A 25,753-nucleotide genomic window follows, 5' to 3' on the forward strand; every position below is an offset into this window, starting at 1 on the left:
CTATTATTGCTATTATTGCTATTCCTATATTGCTATTGCTATTGCTATTGCTATTGCTATTGCTATTGCTATTGCTATTGCTATTGCTATTATTGCTATTGCTATTGCTATTGCTATTATTGCTATTGCTATTGCTACCTCAAAGATGCCCTACCCTAACTTTAACTTGTTGGTTTATGGTTCAGTATATCATATAAACTTGGGGAAATGGGTTGAATAAATAAATCATGGTAAACCATAGACAAGGTGCCATGCAAATTTAGGACAGAATTTAGCAGAATGAGGCTCTGCTTTGTATTACAAGAGAGGATCCAAATGCTCTAGGGGGACTGAAACATTTTGGACAACCCCGTAGAACCTTTTTTTTTTTTTTTTGCTGGAACAAGCACTGCTCTTTGAGAACATTGGTGCTCTTAAATGCCCTTCTGAGATTGCTTTTAAATGTCAGATTTCTCCAGGTGATCCCAGTAGCTTCAAGAAAGATTTATTAGCAAACTACTTTCCGATTCCAAAAGAACAAATAATCTCTCTCTCACTCTCTCTCTCTCTCTCTCTTTCTCTCTGTCTCTTTTTCTCTCTCTCTTTCTCTCTGTTTCTCTCTCTCTCTCTCTTTCTCTCTGTCTCTGTCTCTCTGTCTCTCTGTCTCTCTGTCTCTCTCTTTCTCTTTCTCTCTGTCTCTGTCTTTCTCTCTCTTTCTCTTTCTCTCTGTCTCTCTCTCTTTCTCTTTCTCTCTGTCTCTTTCTTTCTCTTTCTCTCCCTCTCTGTGTCTCTCTTTCTCTTTCTCTCTGTCTCTGTCTTTCTCTCTCTTTCTCTCTCTCTTTCTCTTTCTCTCTGTCTCTCTCTCTCTTTCTCTCTCTCTCTTTCTCTCTCTCTCTCTTTTTCTCTGTCTCTCTCTCTCTTTCTCTGTCTCTCTCTCTGTCTCTCTCTCTCTCTTTCTCTTTCTCTCTCTCTCTTTCTCTCTCTCTCTGTCTCTCTCTCTTTCTCTTTCTCTCTGTCTCTGTCTTTCTCTCTCTTTCTCTCTCTCTTTCTCTCTCTCTCTCTCTGTCTCTCTCTCTTTCTCTTTCTCTCTGTCTCTGTCTTTCTCTCTCTCTCTTTCTCTTTCTCTCTGTCTCTCTCTCTCTGTCTCTCTCTCTCTCTCTTTCTCTTTCTCTCTGTCTCTGTCTTTCTCTCTCTCTTTCTCTTTCTCTCTGTCTCTCTCTCTCTCTGTCACACACACACACTTAAATGGCTCAGTGCATTGCAAGGCAAATGGCTTTCATCCCCTTGTACCTGGCAGTCTCTCTTTTTCCGCCATGTCCCCATGATGCTGCCTTCATCTCATCCCCAATGGATGAATGAAACACATAAGGAATCTTTAGCTGTTTCGGCTTTTAATGTAGTATTATTATTTTCTTTTTTTATTCCAACACTGTTGAAGGATCGCTTCCAAATGTTGTCCGTTGCCCAGAACACTGTGTATGAGTTGGGTGGCTATATAAATTGGTTTAGTAAATAAATATATGAATGTACAGAAGCCGTTAGACTTTGTTGTCACAAAGGAAACATGTGGTTTGCAAATAGCTGGGAATGGAAACAGAGGCTGGATTGAATTGGCAATTTCATGCAGAAGGGATTTTTCTGCCAAGCGAAGGATGTGTGGAAAATACTGTAACTCAGTAAGATCCAAAGTAGTTATTTAATGCAATATTTCCTATTTCGGGAATTATATTTCCACTAGCACCAGCAGTTTGTGGTAAACACTGTTCGTTGTGTGGGTGGAAGGGAATCAGATATAGGTCTGGCTATTCTGTTCAATCATAGCAGGGAGAACAAACTCCAGCTCTTAGATCAGTGTTTCTCAACCTTGGCAACTTGAAGATGTCTGGACTTCAACTCCCAGAATTCCCCAGCCAGCGAATGCTGGCTGGGGAATTCTGGGAGTTGAAGTCCAGTCATCTTCAAGTTGCCAAGGTTGAGAAACACTGTCTTAGATGTTTCTTTGCATATTGAAAAGCAATGGACCAGGGGTGGGTTTCAACCGGTTCGCGGCGGTCCCTGCGAACCGGTTGGTCGGCGAACCCGGAAGTAAGTAACTTCCGGGAACGGCGAAGGGCCCGCCCGCCCGCCCGCGGTCCTTACCCGGTTTTGACGAGTTCTGCGCTTCTACGCATGCGCAGGGCGCATACAGCACCTGCGCGATCCTCCAGGAGCAGCTGGAGCGTCGCGCAGACGCTAGTACGCATGCGTGCACCGCGCGCGTGCACGAGGACGCCGCCGGCCCCGTTCCAACCGAACCGGTTGGAACGGGGCGAGAAACCCACTCCTGCAATGGACCCTTCTGCAAGCAACATCTTTATTCTACCTGATGTAATCTGGAGCAGCGTGGCATAAATTAGCGCCAGGAATAATAACTGGCAGCTACCCGTATATTGCACAGGCTTCAGTGGCGTTTCTCTGTTTTGTTCCTCCTGTCAGACGAAACTCTCGAGGTGCTCATCGAGTCGAGCGACTACATGAGCCAGTTGCTGGAACAGGCTTCCTTACATTTCTTCGTCACCGCCCGTGTCAATGAACTACAAAGGATCCTGGCCCGGCAGAAGACCGTTTCACTGAAAATCCCTGCGTTGCACCTCAAGGTCAGTTTGGAAGCAGCCATGAGCGAAGAGACAAGAAGATGAGCGCTGCCAATATTCTGAATCTTGGTCTTAGTAGTCGTGCCCAATTTAAGCAGGGACGTGCAGTCACTAGAGGCAAGGGAGGCGGGGCCTCACCAGTCTCCTCAGGGAAAGGAAAGGATTTTAAATAATTTTCTTAAAATAATTAAAGCCAGGGTAGTTGCTACCAGATTTCAAGTCACAGTGGCTTGGTGTCTGCTCTCAGTATTAACTAGGAGGAGGCCAGAGAAATAGGGGCCTCTTTTGCATAAGGAATTTTTCGCCTTTTAAGAGTTAAGCAAGGGTTAACAAGCAAAGACTTCCTTATGCAAATGAGGCACGTGTTCTCTCTCCTGTAGAGGGCATTTTTAGAGGCTTTTTAGAGTTCTCTGGGAGCGACTAGCTCAGTCTGACTTCAGAGCTCTGGCTTTTCAAGAGGGGAGGGCAGAGTTGAAATCGTCTCTGAAACAGCTGGAAAAGGTGCGTGTGTGGGGAGGGGGGAGGAATTCAAAAAGTTTGATCGGAAGGCAGCAGGGGAAGTGGGGGGGTATGGCAGAAGAGCTGCTTTCAAGCCTTTGGAAAATATATCCAATCCAACTTCTGTCTTTGTGTTTGAGAGTGAGTGAATGAGAGAGGGATCGAAGTTGCGTGTGTCTGTTTGAGAGAGGGGGGAGGGAGGGAGATAGGGAGGAAGGAGGGGGAGGGAGAGGAAAAAGAATGGGAAAACTTATTTTGCAAGGGGGGAAAATGCTGTCACTTTAAATCAGAACTGAGCATGCCTGGCTGTGGAATTCTGGGAGTTGAAGTCCACAAGTCTAAAAAGTGCCTCATCAGGGCTAAAGCTGACCGCACGTCACTGAATTTAAGCTATGTTGTTTTGTGTCTTGCCCGTGTGGAAGTGGGGGAGACTGAAAAGAGAGACACAAGCCCAGGGATATGTTCTGACCTAGGCTTCCCCAGCAAAGCCGAGTCCTCATCCCGATAAACCCCTTTTATTTAATTTATAGTGAATTCCTTTCCAGGAAAGTCCTGCCCCACAGACTTTCAAGGTTGTTCATAATTACTGACCTTTATCAGGTTTGGAGAGTGGGCCAGGCCGATATCTTTCAGACACTGCAATATTTGGCAAGAATGCAGAAATGAACAAATTGTCTCCTCCAAACACCCTTCCCCTTTCACTCCTCTTTTATTCCCTATGGGAGGGGCCATTCACCGACAAGTTGTGGCCTTACTCCCAAGCCGACCCTTGTTCCTCAGCTGTTCCCTTTGTCTGGCAACTCTGTGCATGTGTACACTGGGAACAGGCTCCAGCTGTTCATCTGCGTCGCTGAAGTCTGACTCTGTAGGCAGCTGATAACTGTCAGACGGCCCTGGACTCATCTCTGTCTCCTATGCAGAGTACTTGTCAGAGCCTTCCCCAGACTCCAGGACCGGCCCATGTTCCTCCCCAACCTTCTCACTATCCGAATCTGCTTCCAGCTTTGCTGGTTGCTGGCGGGCCACAACAGGATATCGCAGAAATTTGTCAGAGCTCGGTTTAAGGAACAGACTTAGAGATGGCTGAAAATGGCAGGTGAATCCTCCAGCTTCCAGATTTCTTCTTGCAGATCTCAGATCCAAATCTCAAGCACTGTAGGGGAAATCCTGGGTCTCCCATCTCTTTCCTTCTGCCCTCACCATAGTATTTCTTCAGCTCTAGTCTTCAAGATTCCCCCCACTCTGTCCCCCATGCATTGACAAGCATGAAGGAACCCATCCACTTTAATTGTTTTCCTCAAAGCTGTCTTGGTTGCCAAAAGAGAAATATGCATATGAATTGGAAATGTAATCTATACAGCAGAGGTGGGTTCCTACCAGTTCGCACCTATTCAGTAGAACCGGTTCGTCAAATCTACCGAACCGGTTAGAAGAGGTTCCACCAGTGGACCCGGAAAGCAGGCCACACCTACAGAAGAGGTTCCAAAATTGTTTGAAACCCACCACTGGTCCTTGGATATGATTATTCTACACCATCATGCTCCTATTTATAAAACTCAGTGCCTCTGTGAAAGGTAAGGATGACTACAGCGTTTGTGGTGCAATCAGAACATTGCGTGTGTTGAAGTTGTTTTAACACAAACCAAAGATGCCTTTTAAAAAACAAGTTTACTTCATATTCTTATCCATGCCAGTGCTGTGTGTGAGGTAATTTAAGGTGGTTCTGACAAGTGTCGTTGGCGTCTTCATATCCGGTCACATGGGTGGCAAGCCACTCCCATCCGGTCACATGGGCGGCAAGCCACTCCCACAAAGGAGGCCACACCCACAGAGTAGGTTCGAACAATTTTTGAAACCCACCACTGCTATACAGGTAGACTTATGATCACAATTGAGCCCAAATTTTCTGTTGCTAAGTGAGACTTTTGTTAAATGAGTTTTGCTCCATTTTACGATCCCTCGCGCCACATTTGATAAGTGAATCACTACAGTTGTAGATTGAGTAACACATCAGTTATGTGAATCTCGCTTCCCTATTGACTTTGCTCATCAGAATGTTGCAACAGGTGATCACCTGACCCCCCCAGGACACTGGAACCGTTATAAATATGAGTCAGTTGCCAAGGATCTGACTTTTGATCCCGTGACAATGGGGATGCTGCAATGGTCATAAGTATCAAAACCGGGTCATAAGTCCCTTTTTTTCAGCGCTATTGTAACTTCGAACAGTCGCTGAACAAACTTCAAAATCCTGGACGACTTGCAGCATGCTTAGTATCTCAGTATTTTTCTCTCTATAGCAATAGCAGTTAGACTTATATACCGCTTCATAGGGCTTTCAGCCCTCTCTAAGCGGTTTACAGAGTCAGCATATCGCCCCCAACAACAATCCGGGTCCTCATTTTACCCACCTCGGAAGGATGGAAGGCTGAGTCAACCTTGAGCCGGTGAGATTTGAACAGGCGAACTGCAGAACTGCAGTCAGCTGAAGTAGCCTGCAGTGCTGCATTTAACCACTCTGCCACCTCGGCCTTCTCCTTCTACAGTGATCATTTTTATCAAGACCATAAGGATTTCCTATCCCTCTAATTTAATGGGGCCGTTAGGACAGAAAGTTACTTTTAATCTAAAGTGATTCTGTGGGTAAGAGTGGCAAAATATTATCAGCATTCTTTCTGATAAAAGAAATCCATATGTGGATAATTGATGGCCCAGTTGGAAAGACTAAAGGAACTACAGTTCCCAGCATCCCTCACTACTGCCCACATTAACTGGATCTTCAGTAATAGAAACATATGAAGCATTGCTGTTCCCCATCCTTTTATGCACTAAATCCATTCATATGCTGATGTTCATCAAGAAGTGTTCATCACAACCCTGATTTGAATCTTAATAGCAATAGCAATAGCAGTTAGACTTATATACCGCTTCATAGGGCTTTCAGCCCTCTCTAAGCGGTTTACAGAGTCAGCATATCGCCCCCACAGTCTGGGTCCTCATTTCACCCACCTCGGAAGGATGGAAGGCTGAGTCAACCCTGAGCCGGTGAGATTTGAACTGCCAAACTAGCAGTCAGCTGAAGTAGCCTGCAGTACTGCACTCTAACCACTGCGCCACCTCGGCTCTCTTTTGATCCCATGGCAATGGGGATGTTGCAATGGTCATAAGTATCAATATACCGCTTCATAGAGCGTTCAGCCCTCTCTAAGCGGTTTATAGAGTCAGTATATTGCCCCCAACAATCTGGGTCCTCATTTTACCCACCTCGGAAGGATGGAAGGCTGAGTCAACCCTGAGCCGGTGAGATTTGAACCGCCGAACTGCAGCTAACAGTCAGCTGAAGTGGCCTGCAGTGCTGCAGTCTAACCACTGCGCCACCTCTCTGCCAAAAAAATAATAATAATTGGTACTAATAGAGAAATGGTGTCAAGACCAAGTGTTAAAAAAAATATATCTTTTCACAGCATCGTTTCTCCCCAAAATGCAGAGTGACTGCTAATTAGTTATAAAAGAGAGAGAAGTCACAGGCTTCTCATATCAGGAGAAATCTGATTGATTCCAGAGACACAGAAATAGTAATAATAGTCACGAACATCTCTTTCCGAGCACCTTGTAGCGTACACAACATGGCGAATTCTACCATTAGGCAAAATTAAGTGGCCACCTAAGGCAGGCAGGATTTTGGCGTTACAAAAAAGGTAGTAGATTGTTTATTAATGTAGTGTTTTATTTTTACAGCCAAGGAGAGAGAGAGAGCAGCCTGTTTTCTTCCATTGCCAAAATAACTTGTTTGTCCTTCTGCCACACAGCAAAGGATCTTGGGAGGAGGTGGATGGGCAGTGCTGGCAGGCTTCGTCTGCTACTCTGCCGTAGGCACTAAAACCTCATTGGCTGGCGCTACGTGCACCAAATCTCCCTATGGCTCTGTCAACAAAGCTGGTTTCCTTTCCTGGGACAATACACGGACGTTTCAATTTCTTCACACCCTTTTCCTCTTATATGGCTGTTCTCTAAGCCAAGAGTCCCCTCGTTTGTTCTGCAGAACTGTTGGCAAAGCTGATAGCAGACTTTTGGGAAACCACCAGCTGACAGCCGAGAGGCTGCCAAGCTTGGTCCTGCTTTGTAGTTTGACTGAACATGTTTGGCTATTGTGGAAAACCCTCTTCATATATTGGTTGTAATAAATGCACGGGGTTTATTTATTTTATTTTATTTATTTATTTATTTATTGGTCTTGTATGCTGCCCACTCCCGAAGGACTCCGGGCGGCTTACAATAGCAATAGCAGTAGACTTATATACCGCTTCATAGGCCTTTCAGGCCTCTCTAAGCAGTTTACAGAGAGTCAGCATATTGCCCCCAACAATCTGGGTCCTCATTTTACCCACCTCGGAAGGATGGAAGGCTGAGTCAACCCTGAGCCGGTGAGATTTGAACCGCTGACCTGCTGATCTAGCAGTAGCCTGCAGTGCTGCATTTAACCACTGCGCCACCTTGGCTCTATAAACAGAGGAAGAGGATAAATAGACAGACAGACAAACAACAGTTTAAAATACACAACATTCATAGTTCCCGTGGGGCTGGCTATTTCAACAGCCCCCCCAGCCTGCCGGAGCAGCCAGATCTTAGCGGCTTTGCGGAAGGCCGGGAGAGTAGTAAGGGTCCGGATCTCCATGGGGAGCTCGTTACAAATAAATAAAATTAGTTCAGAATTTAACAGCAGCCTAGTAAGCAAATACTAGTAACACTAAAGCAACCAATATATAACATTATATTTATAAATAATGCCCTCGGATAGGACCAAGTATACATCCATTCATAATATATCCTGTATACAAGTAGTCCTGAACTTACAACTGTTCATTTAGTGACTTTCAAAGTTATAACAGCACTGAAAACACTAACATGAATGTTTTTCACACTTATGACTGTTGTAGCATCCCCATGGTCACATGATCAAAATTCAGAACCTTGGCAACTGAATCATATTTATGACGGGTGTAGCATCCCAGGATCATGTGATCATCTTTTGGGACCTCCTCACAAGCAAAGTCAACGGGAACTTTGTCAGATTCACGTAACAACTGGGTTACTAACTTAATGACTGCAGAGTTTCACTTAACAACTTAACGACTGCAGTGATTCGCTTAACAACTGTGGCCAGAAAAGTTGCAAAATGGGGCGAAATTCACTTAACGGATGTTTCATTTAGCAACAAGAATTTTGGGCCCAACTGTGGTCATAAGTAGCAAAAGCAATAGCAGTTAGACTTATATACCGCTTCATAGGGCTTTCAGCCCTCTCTAAGCGGTTTACAGAGTCAGCATATTGCCCCTAACAACAATCCAGGTCCTCATTTTACCCACCTCGGAAGGATGGAAGGCTGAGTCAACCCTGAGCCGGTGAGATTTGAACCGCTGAACTGCCGAACTAGCAGTCAGCTGAAATGGCCTGCAGTACTGCACTCTAACCACTGCGCCACCTCGGCTCTAAGTGGAGGACTACCTGCATTTCAAGTGCATCTGTAGAAAGCCGAATTAGCAATTCCAGTTAAGGCTCTAATGGGCCTAGTGGATAATCCACCACAGATGGCAAATTGCAGAATTAAATGAATTGAAATATTTATCTAGATTTACCAAAACCCTACAGCAGTGTAAGTGTGAATAGCAAAGGCATGGCAAAAGCAGAAACTTGCCAAAGATGGATGCAGAAATGTCAATTTGAAAAGTCCTCTAATCAAATCAAGTGCAAAGTTTGTTCTGCGGGGTTTTTTTTTTTTGTTTCTCTCCCAGCCCTAGCATTTTCTGTATCTAATTAGCCCGGGCAAATGTTTATCAGCAGTATCCTCAAATAATATTACATCTTTTCCGAGCATTCCTCACAGGAAGCCAATAAATCATATCATATTGCTGTGAGCTCTTGTCTTCAATAACCACATTTTAAAAATGCATAATTCCTTCCATTCTTTGCCAAAACTGAACAGCATAGTCCAACTTGCCTGAGTTAAATGGCCTAAATTGCTTAGGCCTATCTCCCTGTTTTGAAGCAAGAATATTCAAGAGTTGACAGGGACCCAGAGTTGATGTTTCTATGTCATGTTCTTAAAAGGACAAAAGTGTTAGGTTTGACATTTTGTCAGTGACTCTTTTGCCATGTCACCAGAATTATCCATGGCGGCAAAAATTTACCAAGGTACACCCACGTTACACCTATCCTCCGCGAGCTGCACTGGCTACCTATTAGTCTCCGAATCCGCTTCAAGGTGCTGGTCGCTACCTATAAAGCCCTACATGGCATCGGACCTGGGTACCTGAGAGACCGCCTCCTGCCGATTACCTCTCTCAGACCAATTAGATCGCACAGGTTGGGTCTCCTCCGGATTCCATCTGCCAGCCAATGTCGGCTGGCGACTCCCCGGGGGAGGGCCTTCTCTGTTGCAGCTCCGGCCCTCTGGAACGAGCTCCCTGTTGAGATCTGGACCCTTACTACCCTCCCGGCCTTCCGCAAAGCCACCAAGTCCTGGCTGTTCCAGCAGGCTGGGGGGAGCTGAGAAGCATCTACCTCCATAGAAATTGTGAATGTTGGTTTTGTTTTTAATATGTTGTCTTTGTCTTGTTCCCCCCTTTCCCTTGTCTTTTGTGAGCCTCCCGGAGTCCTCCGGGAGTGGGTGGCATACAAGACAAATAATAAATAAATAAATAAATAAATAAATAAATAAATAAATAAATAAATAAATAAATAAATAAATAAATAAATAAATAAATAAATAAATAAATAATAAATTGGCTGCCTTCATAATGCCCACATTGACCCACTGATATTCATGGGTCCCCTCCTGCCTTTTCCTTATCATGCAGATGAATCTGTTTCTCCACCCAGGAACTTACCACATTATCAACACAATTCAAAGTGGAAGGCAATTATACTGTGATAACATATCCATGGAGTTCCTTTCCTGTGTCTGTCATTAAATCATTCGTCTCCCAGGCCCCTTCAGAACAATCAAATCTGAATGTCCAATTAGCTTCTAAAAAAAATATCTTGTGCTGCATTTTTCAGGAGACAAATAGATGTTTCATGAGGTAAAAAGAATGAAAATTATTAGCAACTGTTTTACTTCTGTAGGGAAAGGATTTTTCCATATGCAGTAGGAGAAAGACCCATAGAAGAACTGGAGGGACAATTATTATTTGATCAACTTGGAGAAGAGCAGAAACAATTATCAGCTGGCCACGTTTGTCGGGAAACATTCTAATGTTTTGTAACCGTGATTCAGATGAAACGTAGCGTTATGGCTATTAGAATAACATGATCTATTAAAAAGTAATCCAGTGTTATTTCATGCATTGTTAGAAGTTACTGCAATGCACTCTACATGGGGCTGCCCTTGAAGAGTGTTCGGAGACTACAGTTGGTCCAGAATGCAGCCGCGCGAGCGATATCGGGTGTACCTCGGTACACCCATGTTACACCTATCCTCCGCGAGCTGCACTGGCTCCTTATTGGTCTCCGGACACGCTACAAAGTGCTGGTGATTACCTTTAAAGCCCTACATGGCATTGGACCTGGATATCTGAGAGACCGTCTCCTGCTACACACCTCCCAACGTCCGATTAGAACCCACAGGCTAGGCCTCCTCCGGGTGCCGTTGACCGGACAATGCCGGCTGGCGACCACTCGGGGGAGAGCCTTTTCTGTAGCTGCTCCAGCTCTGTGGAACGAGTTACCAGCAGAGATCCGGACCCTTCCCACCCTCGTGGCCTTCCAAAAAGCCACCAAAACCTGGCTGTTCCGACAGGCCTGGGGTTGCTGATTTTAAATCAGCGGGTCCAAACCCCCAGATAAGCCAAATGTATGTTGTGTTTTTTAAACTGTTTTTGTTCTTTCCCCCTATGTGTTATTTTATTTCATTTCGTATTTGTAAGCCGCCCGGAGTCCTTCGGGATTGGGCGGCATATAAACTCATTAAATTGCGAATTAGAAGAGTTGAATAAACTGGTCTCTGGCAATATCTCTGCTGGATTTTTCTTCTAAATCCCGGCAAGTTTAGACAGTTCATTAAAACACAAAAACACAACTGTGTTGTGGAATGGTTGGGCAATTCTGTTTTATCAGAATTCTGCTTCCTATTTCAGAAGGAAGCAGTTGGTGGTCAGTGCACCATATCTTGCCTGCATATGTCTAGCAGTTGGAGATGGCTCATCTGTGTTTTGAATAAACATGTCATTTCTGTCTAGAGCAGAATGTGCTTGAATAGATAGACACGGCATTGATTGTTTATTTCTGCTCTCTCTCTCTCTCTCTCCAGCTTTCAGAAAAGGGAAACTGTCATTCTGCGGCTTTTAATTTCATCCAGAAATACACTCATGGAGGGATGATTAGATGGATGGCTTTATAATAGGCTCCTGTATTTTATGATACCCACATCAGTTACTTTGTTAGAAAGCTGATGAGTTTGAAGATTGTCTATGTCCATTGCAGTATTTTCCATGGCTTTTTCCAGTTTAACAGTAAAGGTTTATTAACTAGCCCTGCGTGTTAATTACCCAGAGTACCAAATTCTTGATGGTGTTACTTTTTTCTGCCCCCCTTGATGCTTCTGCTCAAATTTAATTGGGGCAGGGATCCAATTTTAATCTCTGTGATAATCATAATGTACTATCTTTAGTTCTTCATGGCCATAAAGCCAATCTCACCATTTCTTATCCTTTAAATAAGCAAAAAGAATTGGGAAATTAGTAATTAATAGCAATAGCAATAGCAGTTAGACTTATATACCGCTTCATAGGGCTTTCAGCTCTCTCTAAGCGGTTTACAGAGTCAGCATATTGCCCCCAACAACAATCCGGGTCCTCATTTTACCCACCTCAGAAGGATGGAAGGCTGAGTCAACCCTGAGCCGGTGAGATTTGAACAGCCGAACTGCAGAACTGCAGTCAGCTGAAGTAGCCTGCAGTGCTGCATTTAACCACTGCGCCACCTCGGCTCTATTAATTGATGGTAGTGGTGGAATAAAAAAGTTACTTTCTCAAATATGTTTTTGAGCCATACAATAAACGTAAAAAAAAATCTAAGCAACAATATCAAAGTGAGGAACCGGTGGCTTTCAAATTCTGCTGATCTGCAGATACAAGTTGCCTTAGCCAATATTGTGAAAGGTGAATGTTTTGGGCATTATCATCCAATAACTTCTTAAGCCAATCTTGGTTTAATTTTATTAACCCAATCATCATCATATTCTGGTGTGGAGGAGAAAGAAAATCAATCTGTAGCAAAACCATCTGATCTCTAAATCCTGCAAATGTTAACGGTAGTCGTTCAAAACGTAATTTGAAGTTAGTTTATTTCTTCACGGTTGATCAAACCAGCCAGTCTAAAATAGACATTAAAATTTCTGTACTTTTGTGGACACACCAGAGGAGAGATAAGTGAGATATATAAGTCAGAGAGAGGTTAGGTTCATTGTTGCAATACTGAATCAATTCTGAACTGAACTTTTGCTTTCAATAGGATTTGATCCTCAGTCTCTATAGAATTAATAACCAAATCCATTTGTCAGGAACCTGGCTGTAAATTCACCTGGCACAGTTTGCCTTCTGATTCATTTGAGAGGAGGTAAATTTTAACCTTTTTTAAAGAACCTTTTGCATAATCCACCACATTTTTATCCAAAATGCTTTAACCTTTTTACAAGTCCACCATATATGATAGTATGTAGCATCAGCGCAATCACATCTCCAGCATTTAGGTTGTAAATTCGGATACATAGAGGCCAGTTTTTTTAGGATTATCTGTTTTTTTAGAGGACATGGCCTTCTGATGCAGGCATTGTTGAACTTCTAGTTCCACTGCAGTGTTGTTTTTTTTCGTAAATACACGCTTGCTATAATTGATGGGGCTCAGTCTGCAACCGTGGCAATCCAACCAGTTCTACAGATGGAGCTGACAGCTGGGGCACCATCAATTTCTACCTATGTCTCCTGTAGCCAAGGTATCTTGTCAGATGGTTGCTTCCATCAGTGATTCAATCCACATCATTTTGTCACCATTCCCTCCTAGGGATCAGAAGGCATCCTCGATTCTCTCCTAAACAGGGTTTATTCCAGGACTGTGTTGACTCCTGCACATATGGGTCACTTTCGCTATGAATCTATCAGTCCTATTATCATTGTGTCACCATCAAAGTATCCCATCATTTCTTTATTGCTTATTCAGAGTCTAGATGTGAACCTCGTGCATCATTTTGTATATGATTTCAACCACCTGGCTGTGCTTTGAGCTGGTCAGGAGCTCAGTAGCTTTGCAAGGTTATTCTACAACATAAATGGCTTCATTTTTTTTTTAGAAGTCTAGCAACCAGTTACTATTGAAGTCCAAAAGCAATAGCAATAGCAATAGCAGTTAGACTTATATACCGCTTCATAGGGCTTTCAGCCATCTCTAAGCAGTTTACAGAGTCAGCATATTGCCCCCAACAACAATCCCGGGTCCACATTTTACCCACCTCGGAAGGATGGAAGGCTGAGTCAACCCTGAGCCGGTGAGATTTGAACAGGCGAACTGCAGAACTAGCAGTCAGCTGAAGTAGCCTGCAGTGCTGCATTTAACCACTGCGCCACCTTGGCCTTCTCCTTCTACAGTGATCGTTTTTATCAAGACCATAAGGATTTCCTATCCCTCTAATTTAATGGGGCTGTTAGGACAGAAAGTTGCTTTTAATCTAAAGTGATTCTGTGGCAAAATATTATCAGCATTCTTTCTGATAAAAGAAATCCATATGTGGATAATTGATGGCCCAGTTGGAAAGACTAAAGGAACTACAGTTCCCAGCATCCCTCACTACTGCCCACATTAACTGGATCTTCAGTAACAGAAACATACGAAGCATTGCTGTTTCCCATCCTTTTATGCAGTAAATCCATTCATACGCTGATGTTCATCAAGAAGTGTTCATCACAACCCTGATTTGAATCTTAATGAACTATCTACATAGCAATAGCAATAGCAGTTAGACTTATATACCGCTTCATAGGGCTTTCAGCCCTCTCTAAGCGGTTTACAGAGTCAGCATATCGCCCCCACAGTCTGGGTCCTCATTTCACCCACCTCGGAAGGATGGAAGGCTGAGTCAACCTTGAGGTGAGATTTGAACCGCTGAACTGCAGATAATAGTCAGCTGAAGTGGCCTGCAGTACTGCACCCTAACCACTGCGCCACCTCTGGTTAATGAACTATCTACATGCATCTTTGCAGATCTGTATTCCTGTCGAGAGTCACAGATCTGGGTGGGACTAATCCATGAATTGGATCATGGGCAAGACATCCTCCTGATTGCAGAAATGTTTTAAAAACAGCAGCTGAAAGTCCAGACCATTTATAGTCATAAGCATCTTAAAATGGTACTCAACCATTTCTCCAAGTGATAAGAGTTGTTTTTACTTCTGTTTCTTTGAAATAGTATAGTTTTGTAATGTCCATTTGTTTAAAGTACGCAAGCAGAGAATACTATAGGAAAACAGATCTCCTGGGTCTAATTTTTTGGCAAGCGATGTTTATAGACTCCTTTTTTCCCCAAGTCCCTAAACCTGTTTTTGTGCAGTTAAAATTCTCAGCATTTTGCGTAGTAATTCCACACTGTTTGCCTTTGTGGCAGAAAGCTTCCTCAAACTGTATTTAGTCCATATGTAATTATAGAGATGATATTCATTTATTTCTATTCTTATACACTGCTTTTCAGGAACCAGCCCTCCCGAGATGATTCGCAATATTTGAAAAACATAAGCAGTCATTATAACATATTGCGAAGTGTAAAACCATAATTTATAAAGCATAAAAACAAAACAAAAAAAATTTAAAAGCAGCAGTATAGAAGAGTTCAAGCAGTAAAGCATAAAAATTTTCAAACAGCAGCAGTTAAATTCAGAACAACATAAATGCCAATTAAAAGAGAGTTGGAACAAAGAGACTTCGGGGACCTAGAAATATATATATATTACTGTTGAAGCAGAGATGGGATTCTACCGGTTTGAACTGGTTCAGTTCAGTTTAGGTGGACTGGTAGTTCCAAAGATCAGCTGGGAGTGAACTGGTTCAGTTCAGCAAGTGGGCCCACTCACCCCTGCCCTTTACCAGGGGTGGGTTTCAACCGGTTCGCACCGGTCCCTGCGATCCGGTTGGTCGCCGAACCCGGAAGTAAGTAACTTCCAGGAACGGTGAAGCCCCCCCCCCGCGCCCGCGCGTGCCCGCACACCTGTGCCCGCTCCTTACCCGGTTTTTACAAATTCTGCGCTTCCACGCATGCGCAGAACGCATACAGCGCCTGCGCGATCCTCCAGGAGCAGCTGGAGCATCGCGCAGACGCTAGTATGCATGCACGCGCCACGTGCGTGCACGCGTGCACCGCACGTGTGCGTGAGGACGCCGCCAGCCTCGTTCCAACCAAACCGGTTGGAACGGGGCAAGAAACCCACCCCTGCCCTTTACCGACCTTTATCTTCTCAGCTGGGCTGTGCGGCAAAGTGGATTGCCGTGCCTCAACTGTTTTCCTTCCCAAGCTGTAATCCGGAAGGTAAGTCTTCTCTAAATTGTGCACCTGCGTACAGCGTGTGAAGGGCATGTTCAGCGAACTGGTTGTTAAACTGGTAGGATCCCACCTCTGCAGTGGTGGGTTTCAAAAATTGTTCGAACCTACTCTGTGGGTGTGGCCTCCTTTGTGGGAGTGGCTTGCCACCCATGTGACTGGATGGGAGTGGCTTGCCGCCCATGTGACTGGATGGGAGTGGCTTGCCGCCCATGTGACCGGATATGAAGATGCCGATGACACTTGTCAGAACCACCTTAAATTACCTCACACACAGCACTGGCAGGCATAAGAATAGGATGTAAACTTGTTTTTTAAAAGGCATCTTTGGTTTGCGTTAAAACAACTTCAACACACGCAATGTTCTGATTGCACCACAAACGCAGTAGTCATCCTTGCCTTTCACAGAGGCACTGAGTTTTATAAATATGAGCTTGATAGTGTAGAATAATCATATCCAAGGACCAGTGATGAATTTCAAAAAAATTTGAAAAGAGAGAAGGAGAGAAGAAAGGAGGGAAGGAAGGAGGGAAGGAAGGAGGGAAGGAGAGAAGGAGAGAAGAAAGGAGAGAAGGAAGGAGGGAAGGAAGGAAGGAAGGAAGGAGGGAAGGAAGGAAGGAGAGAAGGAGAGGAGGGAAGGAAGGAGGGAAGGAAGGAAGAAGAAGTAGGATTGTTGTAAAATAAGATGGGTGTATGGGATGGTAAGAAAGCAATCTCAATTATATTGTCAATTGTAGGGGAGAAAAATTGTTATAAATACATATTATTAACAACAGTTATGAGATTATATAATTGTGAATGTATATATGAGAAATAAAAATTTTAAAAAAATTTTTGGAAGCTCTTCTGTAGGTGTGGCCTGCTTTCCGGGTCCACTGGTGGAACCTCTTCTAACCGGTTCGGTAGATTTGACGAACCGGTTCTACCAAATAGGTGCGAACTGGTAGGAACCCACCTCTGTGTAGAAGAGTATTTCATAAGCTTAGAAAGGCACATTGTCTAACACCTACAAGCAAAGCCTTAAAGCCAGTCTTAGTATCACCACAAAATTATTTGACCCTAAATCTTTGAAAATCTTGTGTTGTATACCTCATCCCATAATTATGAGTTCCATTCTCTTTACCAGTTGAAGCTTTCAAATACTTTCCTTTGAAGGACAGTCTGCCACAGAACACATTATAGCCTTAGTATAACTAGAGTTTATATGGGGCAGTCATGTAAAGCCATGTTAGCAAGAGAAGAGTGGAAAACTAGTTTAATATAGCAGATAAAGGCACCAGCTAGAAACTGGGGGTGGGGGGACCTTGCATTCTAAACCTGCCTTAGACATATGGCCAATTGGGTAACTTTGGGTACCGAGCCGAGGTGGCACAGTGGTTAAATGCAGCACTGCAGGCTACTTCAGCTGACTGCAGTTCTGCAGTTCGGCTGTTCAAATCTCACCGGCTCAGGGTTGACTCAGCCTTCCATCCTTCCGAGGTGGGTAAAATGAGGACCCGGATTGTTGTTGGGGGCAATAAGCTGACTCTGTAAACCGCTTAGAGAGGGCTGAAAGCCCTATGAAGCGGTATATAAGTCTAACTGCTAACTGCTATGTCTCTCAGGAAGACAAAAGAAAGAAATGGTAAGCAACTTCCAAAAATATAGGCAAGAAAGCTACAGTGCCTTGTTCAGGCAATCATCAGGAGACAAGATTGACCTGATGGCATAACATTAAGATATGAATTGCCTAGGGAAGAAGGAAGGTGTTATCCACGAAACTGAAAGGGACAAGATTAGAAAGCGTTGCAATAATTCAATGTATTGTTATTTGATTTTAGTTTTCTGTTGTTTTTTTTGCCCTGCAGGTGCCTGGAGAGAAAGTTGTTGGTAAGGACATGACAGTAATAGTGGAATTCCCCAACCCTCTGAAGCAAAATCTCACCAATGTCTGGGTCCGTCTGGATGGCCCCGGTGTGCTAAAACCAGTCTCAAAATTATTCAGGTAAGGAAAGGCCTAGTATGGCATCGTTTTCTGGGTATTTGTTACAAAATGAACGCTAAATGTGCCATCATATTTGAACAATATTGACTTCTCTCTTGAGGGCATTAAATCAATCTTCTCCGTCCTCCAGATGTATCAGGATTATAACTCCCAGGAACTGCAGATAGCATGGTTCTGCTAGCTGGGAATTTAGGGAGTGATGACCTCCAAATCAGTGGTGGGATTCAAAATATTTTTCTACCGGTTCTGTGGGCGTGGTGTGGCTTGGTGGGCGTAGCTTGATGGGCATTGTAGGGGAAGGATACTATAGCAATAGCAATAGCAGTTAGACTTATATACCGCTTCATAGGGCTTTCAGCCCTCTCTAAGCGGTTTACAGAGTCAGCATATTGCCCCCAACAACAATCCGGGTCCTCATTTTACCCACCTCGGAAGGACGGAAGGCTGAGTCAACCTTGAGCCGGTGAGATTTGAACAGCCGAACTGCAGAACTGCAGTCAGCTGAAGTAGCCTGCAGTGCTGCATTTAACCACTGCGCCACCTCGGCTCTCTATAAAATCTCCATTCCCTCCCCACTCCAGGAAAAGGTTATTGCAAAATCTCCATTTCCTCCCGATCAGCTGGGACTCGGGAGGCAGAGAATAGATGGGGGCTTGGCCAGTCAGAGGTGGTATTTACCAGATCTCCGAACTACTCAAAATTTCCGCTACCAGTTCTTCCAAACTGCTCAGAATCTGCTGAATACCACCCTGCTCCAAATAACTGAATTAGAGGAATTGATCTAAATAATTATAACACTGTGTTCCTTCCCAGGGCATCAGTGACCACATGATTCTGTATCCAGATAATGAACAAGATAAATTAATATTACATAATGCGTTATTGGAATAGTTTAGCAGCTAAATTATGAAAATGTAATCCAGCAAAACTCATTTTAAATGTCACTTATTTTAAGAAAACGTGAATAAGATAGTATTTCTCTGCCTCATCCTCATTATCCTTACTGGTCTATCTGATATTGATGACAGTAATGATACATTTTACAAAGCTGTGGCATTCTTATAAATCTAACTCCAATTCCTTAAACATTGAAAAATTCCTATATACAGTAAATTTTCATGGCACTTCCAAATGAGTCAGTCTGAAAACCATCAACATTTGATGGGGATCTAACTAATTTAATTCAGGTTCAGCTATGATGTCACTAAAACTTTGAAGCTCTCCCTCAAAAGGCAAGAGGGGGAAAGGGATGGGTGACTGTTGAAAAACCAGTTAGTCAGTCTTTCTTTCTTTCTTTCTTTCTTTCTTTCTTTCTTTCTTTCTTTCTTTCTTTCTTTCTTTCTTTCTTTCTTTCTTTCAGAAACCACAAGAATTGGTTTTTTTAAAGTAATAATTTTTAAAGAGGGAGATTCTTGAGCTTGTATTAATTTACAGATTGAACCTGCTTGTTAATAGTAAAGATTTGCTGAGTTCTGAGTAGGGAGAGAATTGCACCTAAGGTTCAAACTTCATTGCAAGGAAATTTCTCCTTGATTAATTATCTGGAGCAGTGGTGAAATCTAATTTTTCTGCTCACTGGTTCTGTGGGCGTAGCTTGGTGGTGGTGGTGGGTCATGTGACTGGGTGGGCCAAATGTTTTTCACTTTCAGATATTTTTTTAGCTTTTTAAAACATTTTCCCTACAGGTTCAGCGAACCAGCAGGGGGAAAATGCTTTAAAAAGTGGGGGGAAAGCTTCCGGTGATCGGGCGGCTCACAGCTGAGCCGCGTAATCCTCTGAAGCTTTTTTTTTAAAATATCAATCCGCAGAACCAAGGACAATTATCCCTACTGGTTCATCCGAACCAGGCCGAACTGGGAGGATTTCTTTAACTTTAACTTTTAATAAATTTATATGCCGCCCAATCTCGTAGGACTCCGGGCGGCTTACAGAAACAAGTTAAAATAAGGAGTTAAAATAAAGGAACAGTTTAAAAAGAAACAATTTAAAACAACGCACCATACACTCAATCTGGGTGGGGCTGGAACTCATTCATGAAGTCAACAGCCCCAGGCCTGCTGGAATAGCCAGGTTTTAGTGGCTTTTCGGAAGGCCAAGAGAATGGGGAAGGTCCGGATCTCTATGGGTAGGTCATTCCACAGCTACAGAGAAGGCCCTCCTCCTAGGAGCCGCCAGCCGGCATTGTCCGGTCGACGGCATCCGGAGAAGGCCCAGTCTGTGAGTTTTTATCGGCCATTGGGAGGTATGTGGCAACCCTGATCTGGAGTCTATATAATCAAGTAAACTTTTTCTTTCTTTCAGTGGTAATTATAACATAACATTTTAATCTGGTTCTGTTATTTTTAAATTGTTTTAAATATTTTACTGTTGTTGTTTTTTAGTTTTCTGCTACCATTGTTATATTTATTTTTTATAATGATATTGAAAGAGTGGTTTTACAAATAAGAGCAAGAGCAAGGAATCTACAATCATCTAGATATTGCTGAACAGCAATTTCTAGTATCTTACATCATTGTCCATATTGCTTGGATCTGTGGGAAGTTGTAATTTAGCAGTCACTTGTGAGCTATAGGTTTCCTGTTCTTGTGTTAAATTACGGAACTCTTTCAATATAAGGTGTGTTGTAAATGTTAATACAAGTGCTGAGTTACATTTTCATTTGGCATGATTGTGGTAGGTTAAAGTCATAGAAAACAAACCATCACAAATTGTTTAAATATTCATCCCATTTTCCTCATTATATTGAAAATGATAAATCACCAGTCCACCTTGATGGCTCAACACATTACTAAGAATCATCCATCACCACATTACTCCAAGTCAATCGAATTAGTATGGTTTTATTTCATTAGCCAAAAATTAATACTTTTTTCCTCTGGGATACTCTGAACAAGTCCTTTTGGAAATGCCACGTCCAGTCTTCTAGATTGAATTATTTCTTCCTTGACAAAGTTATATGCAAGAGGTTATTCTAAGCCGTCAAGATTTATTCAAAAATCTATGTTCTACTACACTGCACTCACCAGCTTCAACGAGCATTCAAGATTTTGTTCATGATACTATAGAGTCAAGTTAAGTGGAAACAGTTCTGAAATTGCTTGTTATTAAATTAAAACTTAAAGATCTAAAAGCCAAACCACACGCTAAGAAGATCCATGGATAACCCAGTCTCACTTTCCATTTCTATATTTTTCATTAAGAATCTTGGATTCAAATGGGGACACAGCACTGGAGTAAAACAACTATTATTATTATTACCATTAGTATCTTGATTTAAACACCTTTCTACAACTATAATTTGCCCAAGGTAGGGGGAAAAAACCAGACAAGTGAAGGCAAATATATACAGTGTGAAGTCAGATCTATAGCTAGGAAAAAAGTGAGCAAATTTTAATTTTTAAAAGAAACTATCTAATATTACAGTCCTGATGTAAATATATCCATTCTTCTTACAACTACCTTGTAAGTTAAACAAACAGATCTCATTCGTAAGTTGGCTCAAAAAGGTATATGGCTCTGAGTGATGATTGTGTATTTGCTTAGGTTGTCTAGATATGTGTACAATTATTAGGCTCCCAAAAATTGGAGATAGGTTATCTGTTCAAATCACAGGTACTTTTTTCTACTACCAAGGGTGGATTGCTGTCAGTTTTACTACCAGTTCGCAATGCGCGCATGCGCTGTTCAATGTAAATTGTTCTTCGCACAGCAGTGGTGGGATTCAGCCGGTTCGTACCTATTCGGGAGAACCGGTTGGTAACTTTCTAAGCAGTTCGGAGAACCGATTGTTGGAAGAAATCTCCTTTTGTTTTTTTCCCACTTCACAGGGCTAATCCTGTAAGGAAGGCAGGAAGGAAACATTCTAGTGTTGTTTGTAGCCTAATCTTTATTGTCCTGCTTACAGAAACTGCCTCTCCGGTTAACCCTTATTACATTGTAACAGCTAAGGCGAAGCGCCCATCGATGTGAGTGACCTTGAGTTGGCCAAGCCCACCCAGTCACATGACCACCGAGCCCCACCTATCCAGATAGTCATTAGGGCAGAGAACTGGTTGTTAAATTATTTGAATCCCACTACTGTCACACAATCACTAAAAACCAAAATGGTAGTGGCCCAGGGGCGGTGAGGGAACCGGTTTGGGGGAATGGCAGGCCTGGGTCGCTGTCTATGACCCAGGCCTCAATTCCACTACTGGTTCGGCTGAACCGGAGTAACCCACCTCTACCAAGAAGCAGAGGTGGCGGAGTGGTTAGGGTGCAGTACTGCAGGCCACTTCAGCTGACTGTTATCTGCAGTTCAGTGGTTCAAATCTCACCGGCTCAAGGTTGACTCAGCCTTCCATCCTTCCGAGGTGGGTGAAATGAGGACCCAGACTGTGGGGGCAATATGCTGACTCTGTAAACCGCTTAGAGAGGGCTGGAAGCCCTATGAAGTGGTATATAAGTCTAACTGCTATATAAGTCTAACTGCTAAGAATGCTAGTTTATACAGTATATTAGATTTATAAACCATGCCAAACTATGTTTGCATTTTTGTATTTCACTGCAGAGAGATTCCAAGGAATTCAACCTTGATCTGGGAAGATAAATATGTTCCAAAGCAGCATGGCTTCCGAAAGTTGATTTCAAGCTTGAATTGTGATGCCTTACGACATGTCTATGGGGAGCTGGACATCAATATTCAGAGTGCCGAGTAAAGATCTTCTCCTTTCTTTCCTTTTTTTAATTCAGTAATTCATTACAGGAAAGTAAAAGAAAAAAACTGCACTTTCAAACTTCTGCCATAATCCAGAAGTTGCCAAACATACATTCTCTGCGTATGCTTTCTATTTCTTTTCCCAATTAATTTTCAGAGGGGTTATTTTCCACTCAAAACTATGAAAGATTAAGTTCATAGAAACTCATACAAATATACAAACATATTCATTTGCATCATGCCTTTCCTCAAAGTTAATTACATCAGGTACCTAATCCCCACTTTTGTCACAAACAACACTGTAAAACCTGTTGAACTACGGGATTGTGATTAAGCACTAATCCTCACACTCATGAGATTTTGATTGAGAGTAAGATGGCCCAGAAGCAATTTAAGTCCAAGTCTCCCACTTCCTAACACAACACTCTTTACACCACCATACCAAATTACACACCAACATTACAAGTTTACTTACACTGATTTTCTTTTCCCATCAACGTCTTGGCTGAGATTTAGCACTGGACCGATCCTTTTTTTTTTTTGTCCCAAACTGACATAAGCATCACTAAGGGAGAACAACTGAGCACCAATTAAAAACAGAATTATTTCAACAAACAGCAGACAATTACTCAATATGAATTAGTTCAAGTGATAATTAGTTCCCAACTAATAATAAGAATGCATGGTTCCTATATTAAAATCAGGACAATTTTAACATATTTCAGCTTCTGGAGCATTCTGAATTTTAGTTTTAATTAAAACTTGAGATTCCCATAGATATTTTGAAAGAGAGAGGAAAAAATCGGGACGATAAAATGTTCTCTTTCTTGTCTGTTATTCCCAACGAGCTTTGATGGTTTGATTCCGAAAACATAGGTTGAATTTTTACCTTCTCCCCTTCGCCTTTCATAATAACTTGATTCTTACCAGCGTTTTGAGCACTGTCGAGGCCCGGATGTATAGAAGCTACCTTGTTTCTCACGGGGAAGAGTTAAAGAAGTCTTGAGATTTGCTTTAGCACTTCTGTTAGCAAGTTATATATCCAGAGGGCATCTTTCAGATTTCGCTGAGAATAGAAGCACAGCTGCAGCTGTGTCTGAAGTGAGTGAGATCAAAAAATCACCACAATGGTGGATGAGAGGCTGTGATAACCAGCTGTGCCCTTTTCGAATGGGCGTGCGTGCAGCCTCAAGGTGGATTTTGAACCTCCCCTCAAAAGTCAATGCAGCTGCTTAGATACCAGCAATCTCAGTTGCAAATATTAATCTGATTGGTCTAAGGGTAACCAAAGTATTCTGAGTTAGGTGATATCTAACCCTAACTGTCCTTGCATGGATCTGTGCCTACTGTTTTGGTAGAGAGAGTAAGGAGTTAAATCCAACGCTGGGACTCAAAAGTTGCATTCCTCTATAGACAAGCCGTGAGGTGGCTCAGTGGCTAAATGCAGCACTTCAGGCTACTTCAGCTGACTGCAGTTCTGCAGTTCGGCTGTTCAAATCTCACCGGCTCAGGGTTGACTCAGCCTTCCATCCTTCCGAGGTGGGTAAAATGAGGACCCGGATTGTTGTTGGGGGCAATACGCTGACTCTGTAAACCGCTTAGAGAGGGCTGAAAGCCCTATGAAGCGGTATATAAGTCTAACTGCTATTGCTATTGCTATTGCTGTATGATTAAGCAAATTTTCAGAAATCTGCTCTAGGTTTTTAAAATCATAGAAATTTACTTTCTTGAAACTTACCAGGGGGCCAACTTCGTTCTCAAAGAGCTAAACAGGGCCATGGTTACTATTTGGGTGGGAAGCTATCAGAACAACTCAGAAGATGACAATAAAATAAATAAATAAATTCTGTACCGTTACCAAGTCTGTAAGAGAGCCGCCATGTAAATCTATGCAGGCAGTCCTTGATTTATTTATTACCATAATTGAGCCCCAAAATTTTCATCGCTAAATGAGACATTGGTTAAGTGAATTTTGCCGCATTTTATGACCTTTCTTGCCCAGTTGTAAAGTGAATCACTGCATTTGTTAAGTTGGTAATAAGGTTGTTAAGTGAACCTGGCTTCCTCATTGACTTTCCCATCCTTTTATGCAGTAAATTCATTCATATGCTGATGTTCATCAAGAAGTGTTCATCACAACCCTGATTTGAATCTTAATAGCAATATAGCAATAGCAGTTAGACTTATATACCTCTTCATAGGGCTTTCAGCCCCCTCTAAGTGGTTTACAGAGTCAGCATATCGCCCCCACAGTCTGGGTCCTCATTTCACCCACCTCGGAAGGATGGAAGGCTGAGTCAACCCTGAGCCGGTGAGATTAGAACCGCTGAACTGCAGATAACAGTCAGCTGAAGTGGCCTGCAGTACTGCACCCTAACCACTGCGCCACCTCGGCTTGTCAGGAGGTTGCAGAAGGGCATCATATGACCTCGGGACACTGCAATTATCATAAATATGAATCAGCTGCCTAGCATCTGAATTTAGATCCTGTGACCACGAGGATGCTGCCACTGTCGTAAGTGTGAAAAATAGTCAGAAGTCACTGTTTTCAGTGCTGTTGTAACTTCAAATGGCCACTAAACAAATTGTTGTAAGCTGGGGACTTCCTGTAGAACAAAAAAAAAATCAGGACTAGTCTGGTGGCAGACTAACAAGATTTACTGAAATGCCACTGAGCTGTAACTCATAAAAGCTTTTGTCTTTTAATAACATTGGTCTGAAATGATACTACCAGACACCTACAGTTGCCAAGAAAACTATATCGCCAGACTCATGAAATTATTATCAGTTGAATTAGGCAAGGAAGACTTTGCTTTTTCACGATTATCATCAAAATCATTTATTTTGACCTGGAGCCAACCCATTGTTTCAGAAGAATAGCAATAGCAATAGCAGTTAGACTTATATACCGCTTCATAGGGCTTTCAGCCCGCTCTAAGCGGTTTACAGAGTCAGCATATTGCCCCCAACAACAATCCGGGTCCTCATTTCACCCACCTCGGAAGGATGGAAGGCTGAGTCAACCCTGAGCCGGTGAGATTTGAACCGCCGAGCTGCAGAACTAGCAGTCAGCTGAAGTGGCTGCAGTAGTGCACCCTAACCACTGCGCCACCTCGGAAAAGTTGCTTGTGGAATATTCTACTTCAAGTCTCAATTGAGTTGGCTGTAGACAATAACATACTGTACCTTGGGTGGAATTCGTGGGAACAACTTGTAACTTAAGGCCCCCAGCAAGGCAATTTTAAGGGGCCATTGATGATAAGCCTCTTAAGCAACTCTTTGGATGTTCCATGAGTTTATTCCTTTGAGAAATTATCCAATTAAGTGTGCATTGTTAATGAAGTCAGTTTGTATGTAAAATCTGATTATGCTGCTTTACACCA

At 42.8% G+C, this 25,753-nt stretch overlaps 1 protein-coding gene across 1 annotated transcript in view; it reads left to right on the forward strand.

The window, feature by feature from the left end:
- Positions 1-23,754, forward strand: part of F13A1 (coagulation factor XIII A chain) — a 111,859-nt gene extending 88,105 nt beyond the window's left edge. Inside the window, exons 12-14 of the mRNA XM_087707504.1 lie at positions 2,455-2,615; positions 17,538-17,674; positions 22,224-23,754. Coding sequence (XP_087563630.1) covers positions 2,455-2,615; positions 17,538-17,674; positions 22,224-22,371 — 446 coding nt within the window. The 3' untranslated portion in view covers positions 22,372-23,754. The remainder of the gene's footprint in view (positions 1-2,454; positions 2,616-17,537; positions 17,675-22,223) is intronic.
- The last annotated feature ends 1,999 nt before the right edge of the window (positions 23,755-25,753 follow it).

This window comes from Thamnophis sirtalis, unplaced genomic scaffold (genome assembly GCF_051295495.1).
Source record: "Thamnophis sirtalis isolate CommonGarterSnake01/CBP01778 unplaced genomic scaffold, rThaSir2_p1.2 scaffold_2, whole genome shotgun sequence".
Classification (NCBI taxonomy): Eukaryota; Metazoa; Chordata; class Lepidosauria; order Squamata; family Natricidae; genus Thamnophis; species Thamnophis sirtalis.